Below are 18792 nucleotides of genomic sequence, written 5' to 3'. Positions count from 1 at the left end.
AATTGGCAGAGTCTTAAAGGTAAGTGATTTTGCTTTTCAAGGTCAAGTGCACTTTTTCCATAGTACACAAAATGTGTAGAGGTGTGTATATGTGTTGCAGTCTGTATACATACAGCCCACAAATGGATGTACACACATAGAGTTAATGTGTGTGCAATCTTGAGACACCTCGAAGGAAAACATTGAGCACTCAGATCTTTAAATGGCCGTGGTCTTCATTTATTTATATAATAACCCCTTATTTTGATGTTTCTCTTTTGTAATATTGTACTACCTTTTAGGAAGCCCTTGTTTGAATTGGTGTTCAAATATTTTAAGACTTACCATTAATAAACCTGTAAGTTAAGAAACTTAATGGTTCAAAGTTTAACGCTCTTTAAATTTCCAGAATCAATTCTTTAGCACAGAAACTGTATCCAATCGGCCCACTGAACACTGTAATTTCAGAAGGTTTTTTAGTATCTGCTTGTAGATAAATAGATGTGTTGGTAAATGGAGTAAAGGTTATGCTTTTTTGAGATTTTTTGAAATTTATTATATCTTGTTATTATACAAATAATTCCTCATGAGTTTTGTGTTTTTGTATACTATGTATTTTGGGATAATGCTTGGAGTAGTTTAGCCTGTTTTTTGGATGCAAGGCTTTATCCTTTTGTTTTTATAACTTTCACTGGTCAGATTCCATACACAGATACATTCAATAGTTTTCCCAATTTCTTTGGTTGTTCCTTATTGAATCATCATCTATTTCACATCTCTCTTATTTAAAGCATAATCCAAGAGAATATTTCTTTTGCTACTTGGTTTTTGAGACTTCTAAAAATCACTTGTTAAACTTGTTCAAGAATTTGTTTGACTACTTGTAATTATAGTTACTCAGTCCTATAGTTGTAATTATCAACATTAGAAGCTCTTTAAAAGATGTTTTCCTTATTACTCTTTTTCAGAATGGACAAAGATGGCACCTTAGATATAAGCTTCGATGAATGGCGAGATTATTTGTTGTTCCATCCCTCGGCCAATTTGCATGATATTATCCTCTATTGGAGACATGCAACGGTAAGGTTTGCTCTTGTTGTTGTTAGATTGGTACAGATGTAACATTCTTGTCCTCTGTGAAAGTTAACTTTTATTAAACAGGTTAACTGTATCGATTCACCTTTCATGTTATGCAGTCAGCTTAGGTATCCCTCTTTTCAGTAAATTCGAACTTTGATTATTAAACATTGGTTTAACTTGATGTTATATTTGAGAAAGTACTTGATGTGATATTTGACAAAGTACCTGACTTTTAAGTTTTTAGAACACTAATAAGAAAATAATCTGAATACCCTTCACCCCATGCGATTTTGCTAAGTGTATGACGTTCATTCGCTTATCCCCAGAACTTGGACGTAGGAGAGGATCTCTCGGTACCTGATGACTTCTCCCTCGAGGAATGGCTCTCTGGGAAGTGGTGGAGACACTTGGTTGCAGGTGGCTTTGCCGGAATGGTGTCCAGAACCTGCACAGCCCCCCTGGACAGACTCAAAGTTTTCCTTCAGGTGAGATTAAGTAACTGTACTATTGTTATCATTATTAGTATTAGTTGGAGTTGTAGTAGTACCGAGTCATTTTGTACAGCATTCAAACTGGGAATGAATTTACCAACATCACCCTACCTACGAGCACAGACATTCAGTGATACAAACAAATGGGATCACAGATTAAGTGTTTGCACGCCTATTCAGTACGTGAAGTGTATTGTGTTTTAGGATGAAAAAACTTACATTACTTTATTGATTTTATATCATACTGACTTAAATTGGCATGAAGAGTACATTAATTGACTTACAAGTAATTCTACATACAAACGCCTCTCCGGAACGTAACTTGTAATTCGGATAGTGTCATATATGAAATAGGCCTTAAAGACCATCAGTCAGTCATACAAAGCAGACCTACACAAAGTAAAAGAAGTATTCATTACAAAACCTGATAATTTCCAAACATTTATAGAAAACTTGAAATATTATTATTTATTTTTGTAAGTACTACTTTTGTTCCCTTTGGAACTCTCATATTCCGTGAGCATTCTTACTGCTGTATTCAATGCAGTTTTTGAGATTAGGATCCTGTCTGAAGCTGAGAACATTTTTCGTTGCAGGCATTTGTTTAAAAAAAATATACAGTGAAATACATGTGTTTTATATACAAAGGACAGGATACTCTATTGTCTAGATGATTTAATGGCTTTTGTATTTAGGTGTTTAACTGCAGAGAGAAACAGTTTTTGATTATTATAAAATTTGCTTCAAAATTATTTTTGTCACTTAAAACTTTTTGTCAGTTTTAGTACAATTCATGTTTTTTTAATATTCCTTGTCTAATGCTATAATTCTGTAAATTTTTGTGAAATAATAATGAGGTGTATGTTCTTATCAGTATAAACTAGTGTAGTCAAATGAAATTTTGTAATCTATATGTGAGGTACTCCCTCCTGTGCTTACTCCATGCAACCTCTTTGCTAATCATCCTTATTTTTTCATCAAAGCTACACTATAATTACAACTCCTTTCACCAGGTTCATGGAGGGAAACAATTCCAAGGACTAGCAAATTGCTTCAGATACATGTTGAAAGAAGGTGGAGTGAGGAGTTTGTGGCGAGGAAATGGTATCAATGTCCTGAAGATTGCTCCAGAGTCTGCGCTGAAATTTGCTGCTTACGAACAAGCAAAACGCATGGTGCTACAATTTGGCGGAAGCAGAGAAAGGGAGCTGACTATCTACGAACGTTTTGTTGCAGGCTCCTTTGCTGGAGGCTTTTCTCAGACAGTTATATATCCCCTTGAGGTGAGTCTGCTTTTGAGAATTGCATCATTTAGAATCTTTAGAGCATTTGTCCTTGTTTATAAGGAAATGACAACCATCTTGATTATAAAGGAAGGGAATGTTTACAAAGGCTAATAAGCTCCATTTTAAATATACAACAGTATTCTGGTATTGTACAAACTTTGCATTTAGTGGTAGTGATGTCTGCTATTTTTCATAAGAAAATTTTTTTTTTCTTTAGGTGCTTAAAACAAGATTAGCCCTCAGAAAAACAGGACAGTATAAGAGCATAATTGATGCAGCAAAGAAGATCCACAAGCACGAGGGAATTCGTAGTTTCTACAGAGGTTATGTCCCGAATCTCCTAGGCATCATTCCTTATGCAGGCATTGACTTAGCCATCTATGAAACATTGAAGAAAACGTACATTGATCATCATGCTGGGAATGCCACTCCATCAGTGTTTGTCATCATTGCTTGTGGTGCATTTTCTTCCTCTTGTGGCCAAATTGCTTCCTATCCCTTAGCCCTCGTCCGCACTAGGCTTCAAGCACAAGGTGAGTCATAATTGTCCATCCCAACATAATCTCTTTCCTTTTGTAATCAGTTCAGATTCTGTTGACCCTTGCAAGATAGATTATGCTTGTTAAATATGAAAAATGAAATTGGGAATTGATAGGGCTGTCTTAATACAGTCATAGCTTAGTAGACTAATAAGTTAAAGATCTCTTCTCCACTTAATAGGTTAAATATAATTATAACAATATTTTCTATTCATTTTCCAGTCATAACTCCTGGCGTGGTCCAGACGCATCCAGTCACTATGTCTGGCTTGTTCCGCCATATCGTTGCAACCGAGGGTTTAGTGGGTCTCTATCGAGGCATTACTCCAAATTTCATGAAAGTGGCCCCAGCTGTGAGCATCTCGTATGTTGTATATGAGAAATGCCGGCAAGCATTAGGTGTGTCCATGACTTAATGTAATTGTTACTCATTATCATCATCATACTGTTTGTTAGGAAATTTCATAAGCTGTGTACGGTTCTGCAAGTTGTGTGGATCAGCTGAGTGTGTCCTGCCATCTTGAGTTCAGTTATTTGGGTATATCTGCAGACTTCTTGCTCTGCTTTCCAGGTTTCAGAATCACTGTTATATCAAGTCATCTAAATTAAATGATTATGTATTTGATAGTGCTGTATTCTGTAATAATGGGGAGTGGCAAGTTTGCCAGTGTTACACGTATTACCCATTAATGATAAGTGAGGAATTATTCAGAAATGCTGGTGAATGACTAAATCACATTGTATGTCTGCATCTTACGTAGGGATAAAATGCTGTGCATATCCAACAATATTGTCTGTGAAAGTTGGTCAAAAATAATGAAAAAAAAAAAAAAAAATAGAAAAAAAAGGACTTGACACACTACTTGTACTAATTGAGAATAAATCAAAGGGTTTGGGGGATAAAGTTTTTGGTGGAGATTGTTCGTCAATGGTGTTAGTTTTTCCTACTGAAAACTGGTGCTGGCACTAGTTTTTGTGTCTATGTTTAACCAATATTACTTGAGAGTGTGGTCTATTGCGGAAGGGGAAAATAATTAATGTGGCACTTAAGGTCTTTTCAATCGAATTGGAGGAGGGATGACATTAAGAATTAATCTCAAAATTATACAATTGGTTTGGGGAGACTGAAGAATCAGATTAAGGGTCATGGTACATATGTATTGTAATCAGATAAACTTGATAGATGTTTCCTTCTGGATGATGATAGGCAGATTCTTCAGCTGTACCTCGTTCACTAGTTTTGTTTCAACTTTTCGCGACCTGTTTCCCTTGACTTTATATTGTGTGTATGACATACTTTAACCTTTTGCATGTTCCTGTCATAGCACCGGTGGTTATGTAACAGGCCTCGAACGCGTTCCTATTACTTTGCATGTCTCTGCCATAACACTAGTTGTTATGCACAGTTTTCATATGCTATCAAGTGATATCTGGACCCCTTTTTTTTTTCATCTAAATATGTAATTGATGTGCTTTGGCCGTTAACTTGTCTGTTTAATGCCATCTCCCTCTTTTGTTGGCAATTTTAAGCTTTGCCATTAACTTTCACAATACAGTACTGTGATTAAGGCACAATACTGTGATTTCATGCCTTATTGCCATTTCAAGCTGAATCCAAATGTTAAAACTTGTTAGTTATTGTCACTCATTTCTTCCCTCTGTAACATTTCTAATTAAAAGAAGTGGATGCATCCATGTCACCTACATTTAACAAATCAAGCAGTTTGTGCTGTGCAATGTCATGTTCAGTAGCTTTTTACCATATATGTTGGCTGCTTACAAGTGTTTTACCATCTGTTTCATCCACCTTCTAAGTAGTATAGGTCAAGAGGAAGTGATAAATGCCAGTCAGCATTAAACTCTGCTAAGACACTGTTGATGGATATGCACCAGATCTCTGAGTAAGGGCATATATTTTTTTTTTTTCACTTAGTTATATGGTGAATGCATGCGATATTCTTCCTAGTGAGAGCAAACGTGTTTTTCAAATTTTCACTTGATTGGTTATCTGTATTTTGCCAACCCAAAAGATTTTCATTTCTATTATTTGAATATTTGAAGATCATTGGTTATCAGTATTTTGACAGCCCAAAGGATTTTTATTTATATAATTTGAATTTGAAGATCAGTTCCTTTTGTAGGTAATGACTTCCTCATTCTTTCTTGTAACCTTTTTATTTGACCTGATTGTTCACATTCTTGATTTGCTGCTTTGTGGTCATGAGATTTAGTTATGGTATGAGTTTGGTCCAAAGGAGATGTATCAAACATAATCTCATTTTACATTCTCATTCCAAGCCTTTGTATGGATACATTTGTGTTTTTCACCAATGCCTTGTATCTCGGTTATATGTTGTGAGTGTGGTTAATGAGTTGGTATCCAGTATGTAAGTATTAAACCTTATTACTGTATATGTATCCTACTGTAATGTTTCAAGTTTATGCCTCTAATATGAAGTGGACAGCTAGTTGTCGAAGTTTTTATTGGGAGGGTTTTAGGGGTTAATGATAGTTCAGATAAACTTTTATATAGAGTTCATAGTTTCTCAAAGATTTCCTCTTACCATCTTGTCCTCTCGTGTTGTGTTGTGAATCAAAGGCAATCTGTCATGCTTTTTTTTTTTTTTTTACTGGTGGAGTATGATTCTAGAATTTCAAGTTTATCTCTATTACAATAACAGGTTAAAAGGAAAACTTTGTTCCTTAATTTTATTAGTTTGAGTTAAAGTAGTAAATGGTGTAATTCAGAAGGGCTTCACTTAATGGGATCCTATTGCCTCGCTAATCAAAGTTAGGTGTAGTCACACATGGAAGTGGAGGCAAGATATTTTGTCCAATCTTTCCTTTTCTGAGCATGTCGGGTTTTCTTTTTATCTTTATTACATTAGTCTCAAAACGTCCGTGCATAAGATGTGGTCACCATAAGGTTGTACTGAAATTTCCATTCAGACTTTATGCTAAGATATTCAGGTGATTGGAACTATAATACTTCTTGGTTGGGGAAGGTTCTGAAGTTTTTATCTTGAAATAAAAGTCAGACTATTTAAAAAAAAAAAAAAATTAAACCTGAAATGTATTTAACACTGTTTACTACTCTCAGGCACTTTGCAAAGAGTAATATTGGAATTTGGATTAGGTAAAACTGGGCCTTGGTTTGATATTATCCGACCATTCCCTGGAGTAAGCATAAAAGCTACCGAAGTTTTCTAATAGTTAAGCGTAGCATTTTTTATTGCTCATTATGCAAGCTAATAAGAAAAGATAAAATTCACATAGTTTTGGAAGTAAGAAGTAAAGTTTGTCAAGTTTCCTCCTTAAGTTTGATCAAAATTACTTTGAGCAGAGACACACTTATGAGGGCTCTTGATTTGTGAAATTGGTAAAAGAAGTCACTAGGTGAAGCCACTATTGCCTAATAGCCATCTATCCAGCCTGTCAACATTGTATAAACTTAGCATACTCTTAGCTTAGCATATCTTGTTGCATCAGAAACATTCTGTACAGCACACCGGATAATCAGGTAAAAATGAATAACTATGTAGTAAGCTTAACTTCTCTCTTAAAAAATTTTAAAATATTATGGTGAAAAATGTGATATTCATGGTGTACATAAAGCAGCTTTGAATGTGTGTCGAAACTAACAGTTAACAGGTCCTTTTCCTTGGTATATACATATACTGTATTTTGCGTAGGTTCAGTGCTCGCCATTCAATGCTTAGTTTTTCGTCTTTCTCTACTTCTAGTATTGTACTTGTTATACTCTAGATGCAATGGGCTGTTATATTTTGGCCCATTCCCTGTTCTGATTTTATACACAAGGTTATTCCAAATGTAATAAGCATAATTGTTGAATAGTTATGATATAAGTGCATTTTTGAACCTTTAAGAATATTTTTGATAAATGAATGTCCCGTACTTAAATTCAAAACTTTTTCTGTAAAGTTCTCATTTCCTTATTGAAGGCTCCTTTTAATTTTAGTGGTATCGTTTAGCAGTGCTATCTTAGTTCTCTTTCGTCAATGACAAAACTGAACGTTCGTTCAATCAAGTTTGGTGAGCAACAAGGAAACGGCTGTCAGGAGCTTTAGGTGTTATCCTCTGCCAAAGGAAATTCTGTGGCAGTTTCATCTTAGTAGCAAGTCTCCATGAAGAAACTACTTCTAGAATATTTTAAGTTCTCAAGAATGTTTTAGAGAATAAAGCAAATCCTTTTATTTTTAACTTTTTGTCCCATGAATCAAGTTTCATATCATGCTGATTGAGCTGCTATTGATGAACTTTTTCTCCTTAAGATTGTGTAGTTATGACTCTTCACAAATGTTGGTTTCTGATGAGTAAGCCTCTTTCATTTTCTCTAGTGTAGAGCACAACAAAATTAATGACTGATTTTCAGTTTTAGTTTACTATCTAGAAGGAACATTTTGAGTCTTTCTGCACGTTTCTGTGATTGAATATGTTTCTAGTTTGTGGTAAATAAGTTGATTAAGATAGATTTTTTACTTTTATTTTTGTAAACTGTGTATTGAATTACTGTATTGAAATCCGTGTTTCCTCGGCAATGCTGAAATATGTGCCCCCAAATGAAATAAGGCAAGATTGATACAAGTGTTATGCACACACACTGGTTGTTTCTTTTAGAAAACATAAAGACTGGTGATGAGACATGATTGTCTGTTAGTGGGATAGACTGGTGATGAGACATGATTGTCTGTTAGTGGGAAAAAAATATTTATTGATAAAACCACCTACAAGTGTACAAAAAGAAAAATTGCGTTCGTCACATATTTTAGCATTTTCAAGGCTAAAATGAAAGGAGAGGTATGCCCTTGAAGATTTTTGCAGTTTTGTTTTACGTCCAACCTAGCTCATTCAATTTCCTCCATATATCTAAGGAGGAGTATCTTCATTTTCTACAGTCAAACTTTTATTTTTTCTTATAACGGTATATTTCTTCTTAAGCATACTTGCTCTTTGAAGTGATGACCTGGTGCAATGGGAGGATAACACCCTGACTGACAGTTCGGTTATGTACAGCTATTGCTGGGAAAGCCTCAGTTAAGTTATTGAATGTTATATATTTATGTTTGTATATATATCATTATTTTTATGACTGCTGCAGACTGATGTTACGATTCTGTTACGATGAAATAAAAGTTTTTCCCCTTGACTGTGGATTTTATTTCACACAAATTGAATGTTGAGTTAAGGTTCTAATATTTTAAGCCTAATACTGGATTGAGGTAAATTTTTTATGGTAATTATTCCCTTCATTAAAAAGTTAATGCAGTTTGTGGCTAGACTCAGTGGTCTAGTTGAACTACCCAGTACCGATTTAAGATTTTGTATTGCTAAGGAAGAAAGTTGAAAATGTTTCGCAAAATCACTGCAATATTCTCTGCAATGAAATGTGGTTGATATTAAATGAGACTTGAAAATACTTTAAACTTAACACTAAAGTTAATAATGCATAGTGGGATAGAAGCGTTACCCAGAATTGTGGTGAATTTCATGAGGCAGTATGTCGAAATTGAAGCGGCTTTCAAATTGGATGCTGGCAAATCACTGTTGATGCTAAAATGCTAAGAAGCAATACGTACTGGAAGAACCCTCCCAGTCGGTTAGTGCCGTCAGTGCACCTCATGTTGTGCACTGAAGGCATTACTTACAGTTCTTTGCAGCGTCCCTTCTGCCCCTAGCTGCAACCCCTTTCGTATCTTTTACTGTATCTCCTTTCATATTCTTTCATCCATCTGACTTTCCATCGACTTTCCACCCTCTTATGACAATTGATTCATAGTGCAACTGCAAAGTTTTCCTCCTGTTACACCTTTCAAAGCTTTTACTGTCAATATCCGTTTCAGGTCTTAATAATCTCACAGGTCCCAGTGCTTGGCCTTTGGCCTGAACTCTGTATTCAATTCAATGCTGGAAGAAGGGATTTCTTAGCAAAATTGGCAACTTTAAGGAGTAAGGTTTCTTAAGGCCAGTCCACACTAGCGGGCATGCACGTCGACCACTTCTAGCTGTATATGTTTTCTCTCGCATCTGAAGCAGTGTTACCAGACAATCGCATCGTTCCGGCTACATACTCGGTCGGTCAGTATTAGTGGAACGGGTTATGGGAACAGCGTCTGGCCGTCGGGGAGTGCCCGCTTGTGTGGACAGGACCTTAAGCACTCATCCTGTGATGAAAATGGAAAGAAAGAAAAGGAGCTTTCAGCGGATCATTCATACTATAATATGCTGCAGATTGTATGCCCGAAAACAGTCACAAACTTTCCTAAAATGGAGAAATTCTCAAATTATTAAATTAATTCACTAACCGTTGTGTAATACGGAAAAAATTGTCACCTACAGTATTAGAAAATTTACAGGTTCGAAGTAAGACGACAAACGGTGCATAAGTAAAATACAAGGTTTACCTGTAAACGAAGTGAAGTTTCCGTTGGTGTGACAATTTCCCATGTATTTCAAAATAAAGTAATAGTGTAGTACCTTCTGAAGCAGCCAAAACCTAAAGAGCCTGTGCACGAGACTTACAGAATGTAAATAGGACCCATCCACAAAACTTGAATAGGAAGTCAAATTATCTTTATAGTGAAGAAGTCTTAGAATTTCTGGCAAGAAAATTGTTTGTCACTGAGTTATTAGACCACGAGGAAATACATAATTAGATATTGATGTAAATCGTTCTTGTTATGTTGTTTAAATTGAGGCTGCATCGTGCCATCACGGGCTGTTGTGGTAAGGTACTGAGAGCTTTAAGAGGACAGAGTGCTCCGTAGGGGGGGTGGGGTTAGTGCAGTCAGTGCACTTCATAGGGTGCACTGTAGGCATTACTAAAGTTCTTTGCAGCGTCCATTCGGTCCATAGCATCAACGCCTTTCATTCCTTTTACTGTGCCTCCATTCATTTCTTTCATTTTGGTATCCACCTACACCTAACAATTATTTCGAAGTGCAACTGCGAGGGTTTCCTCCTCTAACACCATTCAAACCTTCTACTGTCAATTTCCGTTTTATCGCTGAATGGCCTTAGTTGCCCCATTGCTTGGCATTATGGCAAAAATCTGTATAAATCAAAATCAAATTTAATTCAAGAGAACTAAGAAGACCTCGTGACTCGTCCAGACAATAGTGCTAGCGACGTACTAATGCAGATAGTATAGTGAACGTCAGGAACCACCGATTTTGTTGAAGTCTTTCTTGCGAAAGTGCTTTTAGATTCAACCGCACGTGATAAGAAGCATTTAGAGTTTGTAGGGGGTAACAGTAAATAATTAATGGAATAACTTGCTCTTAATTCATCTAAATGATGAATGATACAAGAGGTATACATACCCAACTCAGAAGCTTTTATGGGTTCGGTATTTAATGACATAAAAACCAAAAAAACGGGTCCTTCATAAATTTCAACATTTCATGGCAGTTTCTAGTGAAGGTCAAACATTCACGATCAGGCCATTCATTCATGAAGGCTTTGTTGCCGATATGATAATTCTGCAGCAATACGTTATAAAAAGATACATGCGGTGTTTACAATAAAGCTTGTGAATCTGTCGTATGTAGTCATGCATGTTTGAGCTTTTCATTTACTAGGCCTAGTGGAAATCCTCACACTTTGACGGTTCCTAAAACGTCACCAGACTGTCCCCCGCCGAGGGTGCACTGTAGGCATTACTAAAGATTCTTGCAGTGTCCCTTCGCCCCCTAGCTGCAACAAATATCGATCCATTTACTGTACCTCCTTTCATATTTTTCTTCCATCTTATTTTCCACCCTCTCAGAAATTGAATGGTTATTTGCAACAGAAACAGATGGAAAAGAGTGTAATCTAACAAATATCCAGTGATTCACAACTTTAGAAAAATCTCTTTGTGTTATCATTGACTTGATAAAAACAGACCCCGTAATGTCATCAGTGCACCTCACGGGGTGCACTGTAGGCATTATTAAAGGCTCATTACAGCGTCCTTTCGGCCCCCTAGCTGCAACCCCATTCATTCTTTTACTGTACCCCCGTTCATTTTATCTCTCTTCCATCTTATTTCATAGTGCAACTGCGAGGTATTTATTCCTCCTGTAACACCTTTCAAACCTTTTACTGTCAATTTCTGTTTCAGCTCTGAATGACCTCATAGGTCAGTGCTTGGCATTTGGCCTAAACTTTATATTCCTTCCAATTAAAACAGAGAGAGTTCGTCGAATGTGGCGCTCAGTTGAAACATGATTATCACTCTTAATCCGAACTTGAAGAAAATGAGCAAGTATGCCTGTGATCTCTCAGACTGACTTTTTCGCAGCTGCTTCCCGTTTTTTATATGGGGTTGCCGTCTCTCAGACTGACTGATTGATAAAATTCAGGCTGTCAAGTCAAGCAATGGAGCACTTTCGGCCACTCAGCGCTTAAGGGTGAGAAGATTAGCTAGAGTAGTTGGGCAGCAAGATAAAAAGACCTAAAAACTGGGAGAAAATCCCACACTTGCAATAAAGAAAATAACAATTAAAAGTATTGGACAGCAAGACTGAATTCCCGGGCATTCCACTGATGGGTGAGAGATGTGTATTTCTGGTGATAGAAGTTCACTCTCGACATGGTTCGGAAGTCACGTAAAGCCGTTGGTCCCGTTGCTGAATAACCACTGGTTCCCTGCAACGTAAAAACACCATACAAACAAACAAGCAAACAAGACAGCAAGATTGAAGACAGAAAGCTGTAGTAAAATTGGAGTAAGGGGTTAAAATGTTAATCAGCCAGGGGCCGAAGGGACGTTGCAAACACCCTTTACTAATGAATGCCTACTGTGCACCACGTGGGATGCGCTATAGATACCATTATGAGAACACTTGGCCATTTATTCCCACGTAAATGAATGGTATGTAGATTGTTTCTCTCTCTCTATCTCTGTATATATATATATATATATATATATATATATTATATATATATATATATATATATGTATATATATACAGAGAGAAAGAGAGAGAGAGAGAGAGAGAGAGAGAGACTAATATGAATACCACCTGATTACTTGAGAATTAATCGCCTAGTATTTAATAGCAACTCTCTCTCTCTCTCTCTCCTCTCTCTCTCTCTCTCTCTCTCTCTACTCTCTCTCTCATCTCTCTCTCTCTATATTATATATATATATATATATATATATATATATATATATATATATATATATATATATACATATACATACATACATACATATATATATATATATATATATATATATATATATATATATGTAACATCAATACATAGTTTACTTATTTACTACCAAAGCTTAGTTAAGAGACTCGTTAACAAATTTGGCCACAGTTTTGTACCCACTCTCACCCCCAAAATGAGCAGTGACCCTAACCCATTTATATCGAGAGTATATCTTAACAAAACTGAAAAGACGACAAGCACGTTGATGTTTAATAGTAATACGTTATTTCCTGTTGAATCACTGAAATTTTTAACAGACAGCCAACAAAACAGATATCAAGAACAAATTAAAATGACTGGGAAAATAAGGCACATAAAAAAGACGTTCTTCGAATATTATTGGAACAAGTCATTCGTTTGTCATTCTTCGTGAAAATGTCTGTGCAAACATCTCCTGGAGTCTCAAGAGGAAGTTAAGGTATAGTTAGGACATTTTTCAGTTTTTCAGGGACGAAGGTATTTTCTAAACAATTTCTATTAGGTGCCTGCAATTTGTATTGCAGATCAAAGATATGTGTAGATGAAAACTGTTGGAAGGCCGGTAGTTTTTAAAATTCATGTGTGGCTTACCTACCAAAGCCATTATTCTGAGCAAGTATTGGTGAGTAGCAATCACTCGGGCCATTTTCGTTATTAGCGGCATAGTCAAATTGCAGTTGAAATCTCGCCGTTGTAGTGCTTTCGTTTTAAATAAAATCAATTGCTGTTTTCTGTGCTTGTTACAAATGAAATGCATAGCTATTCTCTATCCAATATCTGGCCTCTCCAAGTGCAAAAGATACCAAAACACTGTGGAATTCAAAATGTTTAGTTTATCAAATGATAGTAATGGTACACAGAACGCCGGTATTCACGAAAACTACCGCTGATTATAACCAAGAAGGGTTCCCCCGAATGAACCACCCCAAATGAGAGCCGGTAGGAGGGCAATCAGAAATCTTGAGATTGGAAACCTTATTTAGAGTAATATGTTTTATACATTAAAATTTCTGGTATTCTTCGGAGACACTAATCGAGTTAAACTTAATGTTAGAGAAGTTTCTAGCAAAACATTTATTTTTTAGCAACGAATTTAAATTGAAATTTCATGAGGAATTAAATGAGCTTGATAAGTTTTTTTACTCGAATTTTTCCTAAGTCGGGAGAGGTGTTTCCTCTACGGTAATGTTTACTTTTAATGAGCCCTCTAACTTACTTTCTTACGGAAACAAAAGCAGTTCCAGTTACTCATTATTGGCTGAGAGGTGTGACATCGTTATGACGTCATGGGTTTCATAACCAATTACGAACGACTTTAGTCGAAAACTAAGTTTCACTAGCATTTCAGCGGAGTAATAAAGTTAGCTGTCCAGTGTCCACTGGTATCCTTGTTTGACTGAATACTCGAAAAATGAAGCAAAAACCGGCATTTTGACTTCCTGTAGCTATGGCAGAGGTAGTGGCTGGCCCTTCTGGCATTAATTTTGACAGAGACCTTCGATTTCCTACAGATGTTGCAGTGCAATGTGGGTTACTGTGAATTTTATCATTATTTGTCTAGTGGTGGTGGTAAAGAAGTTGTGATTGAATATGCTCAGAGACATAATTTAATTCTTCTTCACACAAAAAAACTGCGAGTGTTGTGCAGCTATTTGTCGGATCGACTACAACAGGAACGCTTTGGGTGATATCGCACTGTAGTGACGAAAGGACGTCGGCGTAAGCGATGCGACACCCAAATCTATCTGCCACGGTAAGTAGCCTTACTGTAAACCCTGTGGGTAGCGCGCGCAGCGCAATATTACCTCTTGCCGTACATGCCGTGCTTGCCAAGAATCTTTAAATTTGCGGATAAGGCGCGAAGCGCCGTTCCGCTACGGCCTTAACTGACAAGCACACATAAATCGATGGTCGCCGATATGTAGTCGCTCATTACTTTGTTTGTTGTTGTTTTGGTATCGCCGCCCATATTGGCTTTGGTGGGGTTCTTCCGCCGATTTCGGTCGGCGGTCGAGTGGGCCCGCGAATCAGTAGGTGCTCCCAATTATTATTATTGCTGCCAAAGCACTCCTTTCTGGTTGTTTTGCGTAAGCAAAATAAGTTAGAGGGCTCATTAAAAGTAAACATTACCGTAGAGGAAACACCTCTCCCGACTTAGGAAAATTCGAGGTAAAAACTTATCAAGCTCATTTAATTCCACCCCTTCAATCTCTCATATAATGACTATGCTTTTTATATTGCTTTTCACATGCTCTTTCCATGTAGGTGATTATTTATTTTAATATCCAGTGCGGACTGCTTCTGAAGAATTACCATTGAGAAAGTTAGGCAAACAATAAACTGAGGGCGACGAGGAACAAAAATTGATAGAATATGTAATACCTTCACTCGAGATGTGCGGTAGCTTTTCCGATATTGTACAGTGAAATTAACTCGCTATTGTTTTGATGGAGTCGAGTTGAACTAGTTTCTGTTTTCAAGTTTCAACAATTAAAAGTAAGTAGTGGTGAGAGTGTAAAACAAAAGTTGGAATGCGCTTAGCATACATATTTCATTCACCCGTGTGTGGTAAGAGAGTATTTCGTCCGGAAAGTGGCATATTATCAGCCCCCCCCCCCCCAAAAAAAAAAAAAAAAAAAAAAAAAAAAAAAATGGTCGTGATCCCCGGACCTTAATACAGTAATCTGATAATGGAGATGCTCATTTTGAATCGCGTTCAACAGTCGACAATTGCTTTCCGTTTTTTTATTTTGGAGGTTTTCCTATTGGTTCATGTTTTGTGTATCAGACAAAACCCTTTCTCTCTAAAATTTTACAAACTCCGCCCCCAAACCCCCAAACCCCACCACCCCACGTTTTTTTTTTTTTTTTTTTTTTTTAATAATGCATCCTAACTTTTTCATTAACGTTTCCAAGTATGTTCGGAAACAGACTAGACAATCAAATGAGCAACATAATTCCTGAAAATTATGTACAATGATGCATACGAGTACTTTTTAGGATACCCTACATACAGAACTTAAAGGACATGAACACGGAATTATAAACCTGAAGTAATTTGCATTGGAGTGAATTCATAGTAAGGCATTTCAGAGGAAATATGACCTAACGGTTCTAACCTCCGACGCCGTGTTCCAACCTGGCCAGGGCTCCCCCCAAACCCCACCGCCCCCATTTTTCTGTGATTTTCTACTCTGCTTTCCACTGTACGGAGAGCCAACGGTCGTACCACGTTGAAAGCACCGCTGCTTGTCCGTCTACTATACGGAAGGGTTCAAGTCACATGAAATATTTTAGTTACTCTTAAAATATTCTTGATGTTTTCTATACTACTTAAAAGAGAATATCTGATGGTGGAATGTTTGGGTAACTAAAATAAAAATGAGTATTTGACATGTTTACCGTTTTCATCGGTGATAACTGATTGTTCGCTTACTAAAAGTTTTGATTTATAATATTATGGTCCACGATTTTATCCTGCTAACACTTCAAAAGTTTCTTTATACAGTCTAGTCGCTTAGGTATGGAGTTTAAATCAGCAATCTTCAATATTAACAAATCGGTGAGGTTGTCTCAAACGAGCTTGATCAATATTGTATGTATGTTAAAAGAACCTAGAATTATTATTATTTAGTTTATATATTAACAAGTGACCATTACCAAATTTAAAGTGCTGTTGTTTTGATACCTTTTTTTATCGAAAGCACAAAGCTAGACTTAAACTGTTTTAGTGGTCTACCTATGTTTTATAAAAACGTTATCAGTCATAAGTATGACATAATTCTAGATGTGCCATAGGAATTGTTTCTTGTTCCACTTAGTTTTTAAGCCAGTTTATCAAGATAGTTACATGGGAAGGCCAAAAAGTTAATATTGGAGTACTCGGAACCCTTTTCTGAAGAATGCGCTACAATAATCTTTGCGGTAGCTGCATTCCGGATAGATGTCACATGGAAATCGTAGCTAATGCTAAAATATTGGTACTTAATAATAGTGACTTGGAACTTGCCATAAAAATAATAGTACTCACTAAGCACTGGCTTTTAAACTTATTAGTAACATGCTGTAAGAAGTACATTTGTGAGTGTGTGTATGTTTTAAAATTTATTTCATTCTTAAATAAAAATAATTGTTCCTATATTAAGAAAAGGATTTTTCATTCGGCTTTGATACCAGCATTAATGTATGGAAATGAATCTTGGATTAACGGTGATTTGAGACCCATGGAAAAATTATATTTATGGTGTATAAAACAACTGTTAGGTGTAAGGAAAACCACTACAAATTCTCTTTGCTTAATCGAATTTGGTCTTGTTGATTTTCGTTCACTGGTCAGGTCAAAGCAGAGACAGTTTTTCGCTAAAGCTTGGGTGGAGCGTGGTACAATGGGAAGACGATCCGCTGGGCCATGATAATTAAATCTAATTTGGAATTTAATACCCCTACCTCACCCGTTCTAATCAGAGACTTGTTAGATAATGATACTGACGATGTAATTGCAAGCATCTGAAAGATTGAAACATGAATTAACTACCTCAAACTCAGGTAGATTAACTTTCTATAAAAACATCAATTCGGAATTTGACGTTCATGACATAAATAGTAAAAAAACCAATGTAAATGAGTTGGAGAGAATGGAGTGGACAAGATTAAGACTGAGTTCCCATTCTCTTGCTCTTGAGGTTGGCCGTTGGAACAGAAGAGGGATTGGCCTGTTACCGGTAGAGGAGAGGTTGTGTGTGTGTGGCAAATACAAACTGAGCAACATGTCATCGAAGCATGCCCCAGGACCTACCAGATTCGGACCCAATTTGATATCTCATCAATGAGCGACTTGATGGTAGAAAGATCAGACTATGCAAATGTTTGTCATATCGCAAGCTTAATTTTGAAGGTTTTCAAATAATAAGATGCAAACACACTCATTGTGCCTCGCCCAGCCGACTTCATTTTGTGTTACAATTTTAACGCATTTCCAGTCTAATCTGAATGCGTGATGTTTATTAGTCTATTGTATATTATTGTTGCTATGTGATATAGAATTGGATATTCTAAACAGCTCTCGATATGATCTCTTTTGTGTTATTTAAAAAATTAGTATTAATAATTGTTGCAATTTGTTTTGAATACAGTTCTTTTTAATTTTCTTTTTCCTTTTTAGGAAATGTAACTTGTGAAATGAGTTTATGTATTTGGACCGTTGTGTAATTTCATAATATTGTATTTGATCTTTCTGTGGAGAATGGTCAATAAAATATCTATATCTATCTATCTATCTATCTATCTATCTATCTATCTATCTATCTATCTATCTATCTATCTATCTATCTATGAGATAATTTTGTGAAATTTTCTTTGGTAGGTTGGAGTCTGCCCCTTTGGATGTGATTGTTTTTATCTTGAATGGGACCAACAGAAATGGCATTGATTCCTAATACCCAGGATGCCACGAAATCTGCGATGGAGATCCAAAATTCACAATAGTGGGACATAAGGAGGATAAAGGCACTGGAATGCAAGAAAGAAGGATCTACACAGATGGACAATTTAGGCATTTACCCGACTACTGATGACAAAGGTGAGGAGAAACTCTTATCAATTTTATTCAGTTTTATTTAAGAAACAACTACAATACCTTAACGGCTTAACCCTTACAATCCGGCGTAATACAAAGTAACACCGTAACACATACACCTACACTGGGCTAAAATTGACCATCGCTAAATTAAGAAATGCAAAGGAAATAGCGTGTACATGCTATGGCATTTTCCAGTGTGGTCTTATACTATCAAAGCTGTAATCATTCTTCAGCCCTGTTATTACTGTGTGCCCTTCGGCCAGTTTGGAAACTGTTTCAATGCAGTCTTCATCCACGATCACTTTTTCATTGCCATTTGGTCAGCGTGGATTAGCCATAAAGTTGTATGATTGTTATATTCTGTATTGATTTTTTGAGTGTTATTCAGAATATTTAATTTAAGATTCTGTTGAGGGCCAAGCAGTTAATAGAGATTCCAAAACATACTTTTGTATGTTGTTACACCACACGCATGTTAAACTGTGTAGAAAGCATACCATATGATGCCATTTGGTATTGTAAGGAGAAAGATAGTAGTTCCCGTTATACCACCAGTCGTAAGATTTTGGATACTACAGTTTTAAAGCAGGGCTTGTTGTACTCTAATGTTACCGGTTCTGACAGTTGTTCAAGGGAGT

At 36.4% G+C, this 18792-nt stretch overlaps 1 protein-coding gene and 1 long non-coding RNA gene across 5 annotated transcripts in view; both read left to right on the top strand.

The window, feature by feature from the left end:
• The window catches only part of LOC135195813 (mitochondrial adenyl nucleotide antiporter SLC25A25-like), a 206596-nt gene extending 198054 nt beyond the window's left edge, over positions 1-8542 (top strand). For all 4 annotated transcript variants that reach the window (XM_064222298.1, XM_064222297.1, XM_064222296.1 and 1 more), the window contains 5 exons: positions 948-1059; positions 1386-1544; positions 2564-2833; positions 3054-3369; positions 3598-8542. In XM_064222298.1, the coding sequence (XP_064078368.1) occupies positions 948-1059; positions 1386-1544; positions 2564-2833; positions 3054-3369; positions 3598-3791 (1051 nt within the window). In that variant the 3' untranslated portion in view covers positions 3792-8542. The remainder of the gene's footprint in view (positions 1-947; positions 1060-1385; positions 1545-2563; positions 2834-3053; positions 3370-3597) is intronic.
• Positions 8543-12956: 4414 nt separating this feature from the next.
• LOC135195464 (uncharacterized) overlaps positions 12957-18792 on the top strand; it is an 18402-nt gene continuing 12566 nt past the window's right edge. The window contains exons 1-2 of the long non-coding RNA XR_010310137.1: positions 12957-13015; positions 17939-18154. This is a non-coding gene — a long non-coding RNA (uncharacterized LOC135195464). The remainder of the gene's footprint in view (positions 13016-17938; positions 18155-18792) is intronic.

The sequence above is a fragment of the Macrobrachium nipponense genome, chromosome 16, assembly GCF_015104395.2.
Source record: "Macrobrachium nipponense isolate FS-2020 chromosome 16, ASM1510439v2, whole genome shotgun sequence".
Lineage (NCBI taxonomy): Eukaryota > Metazoa > Arthropoda > Malacostraca > Decapoda > Palaemonidae > Macrobrachium > Macrobrachium nipponense.
Note: the sequence above shows the minus strand (reverse complement) of the source record. Positions and strands in the feature narration are given on the sequence as shown.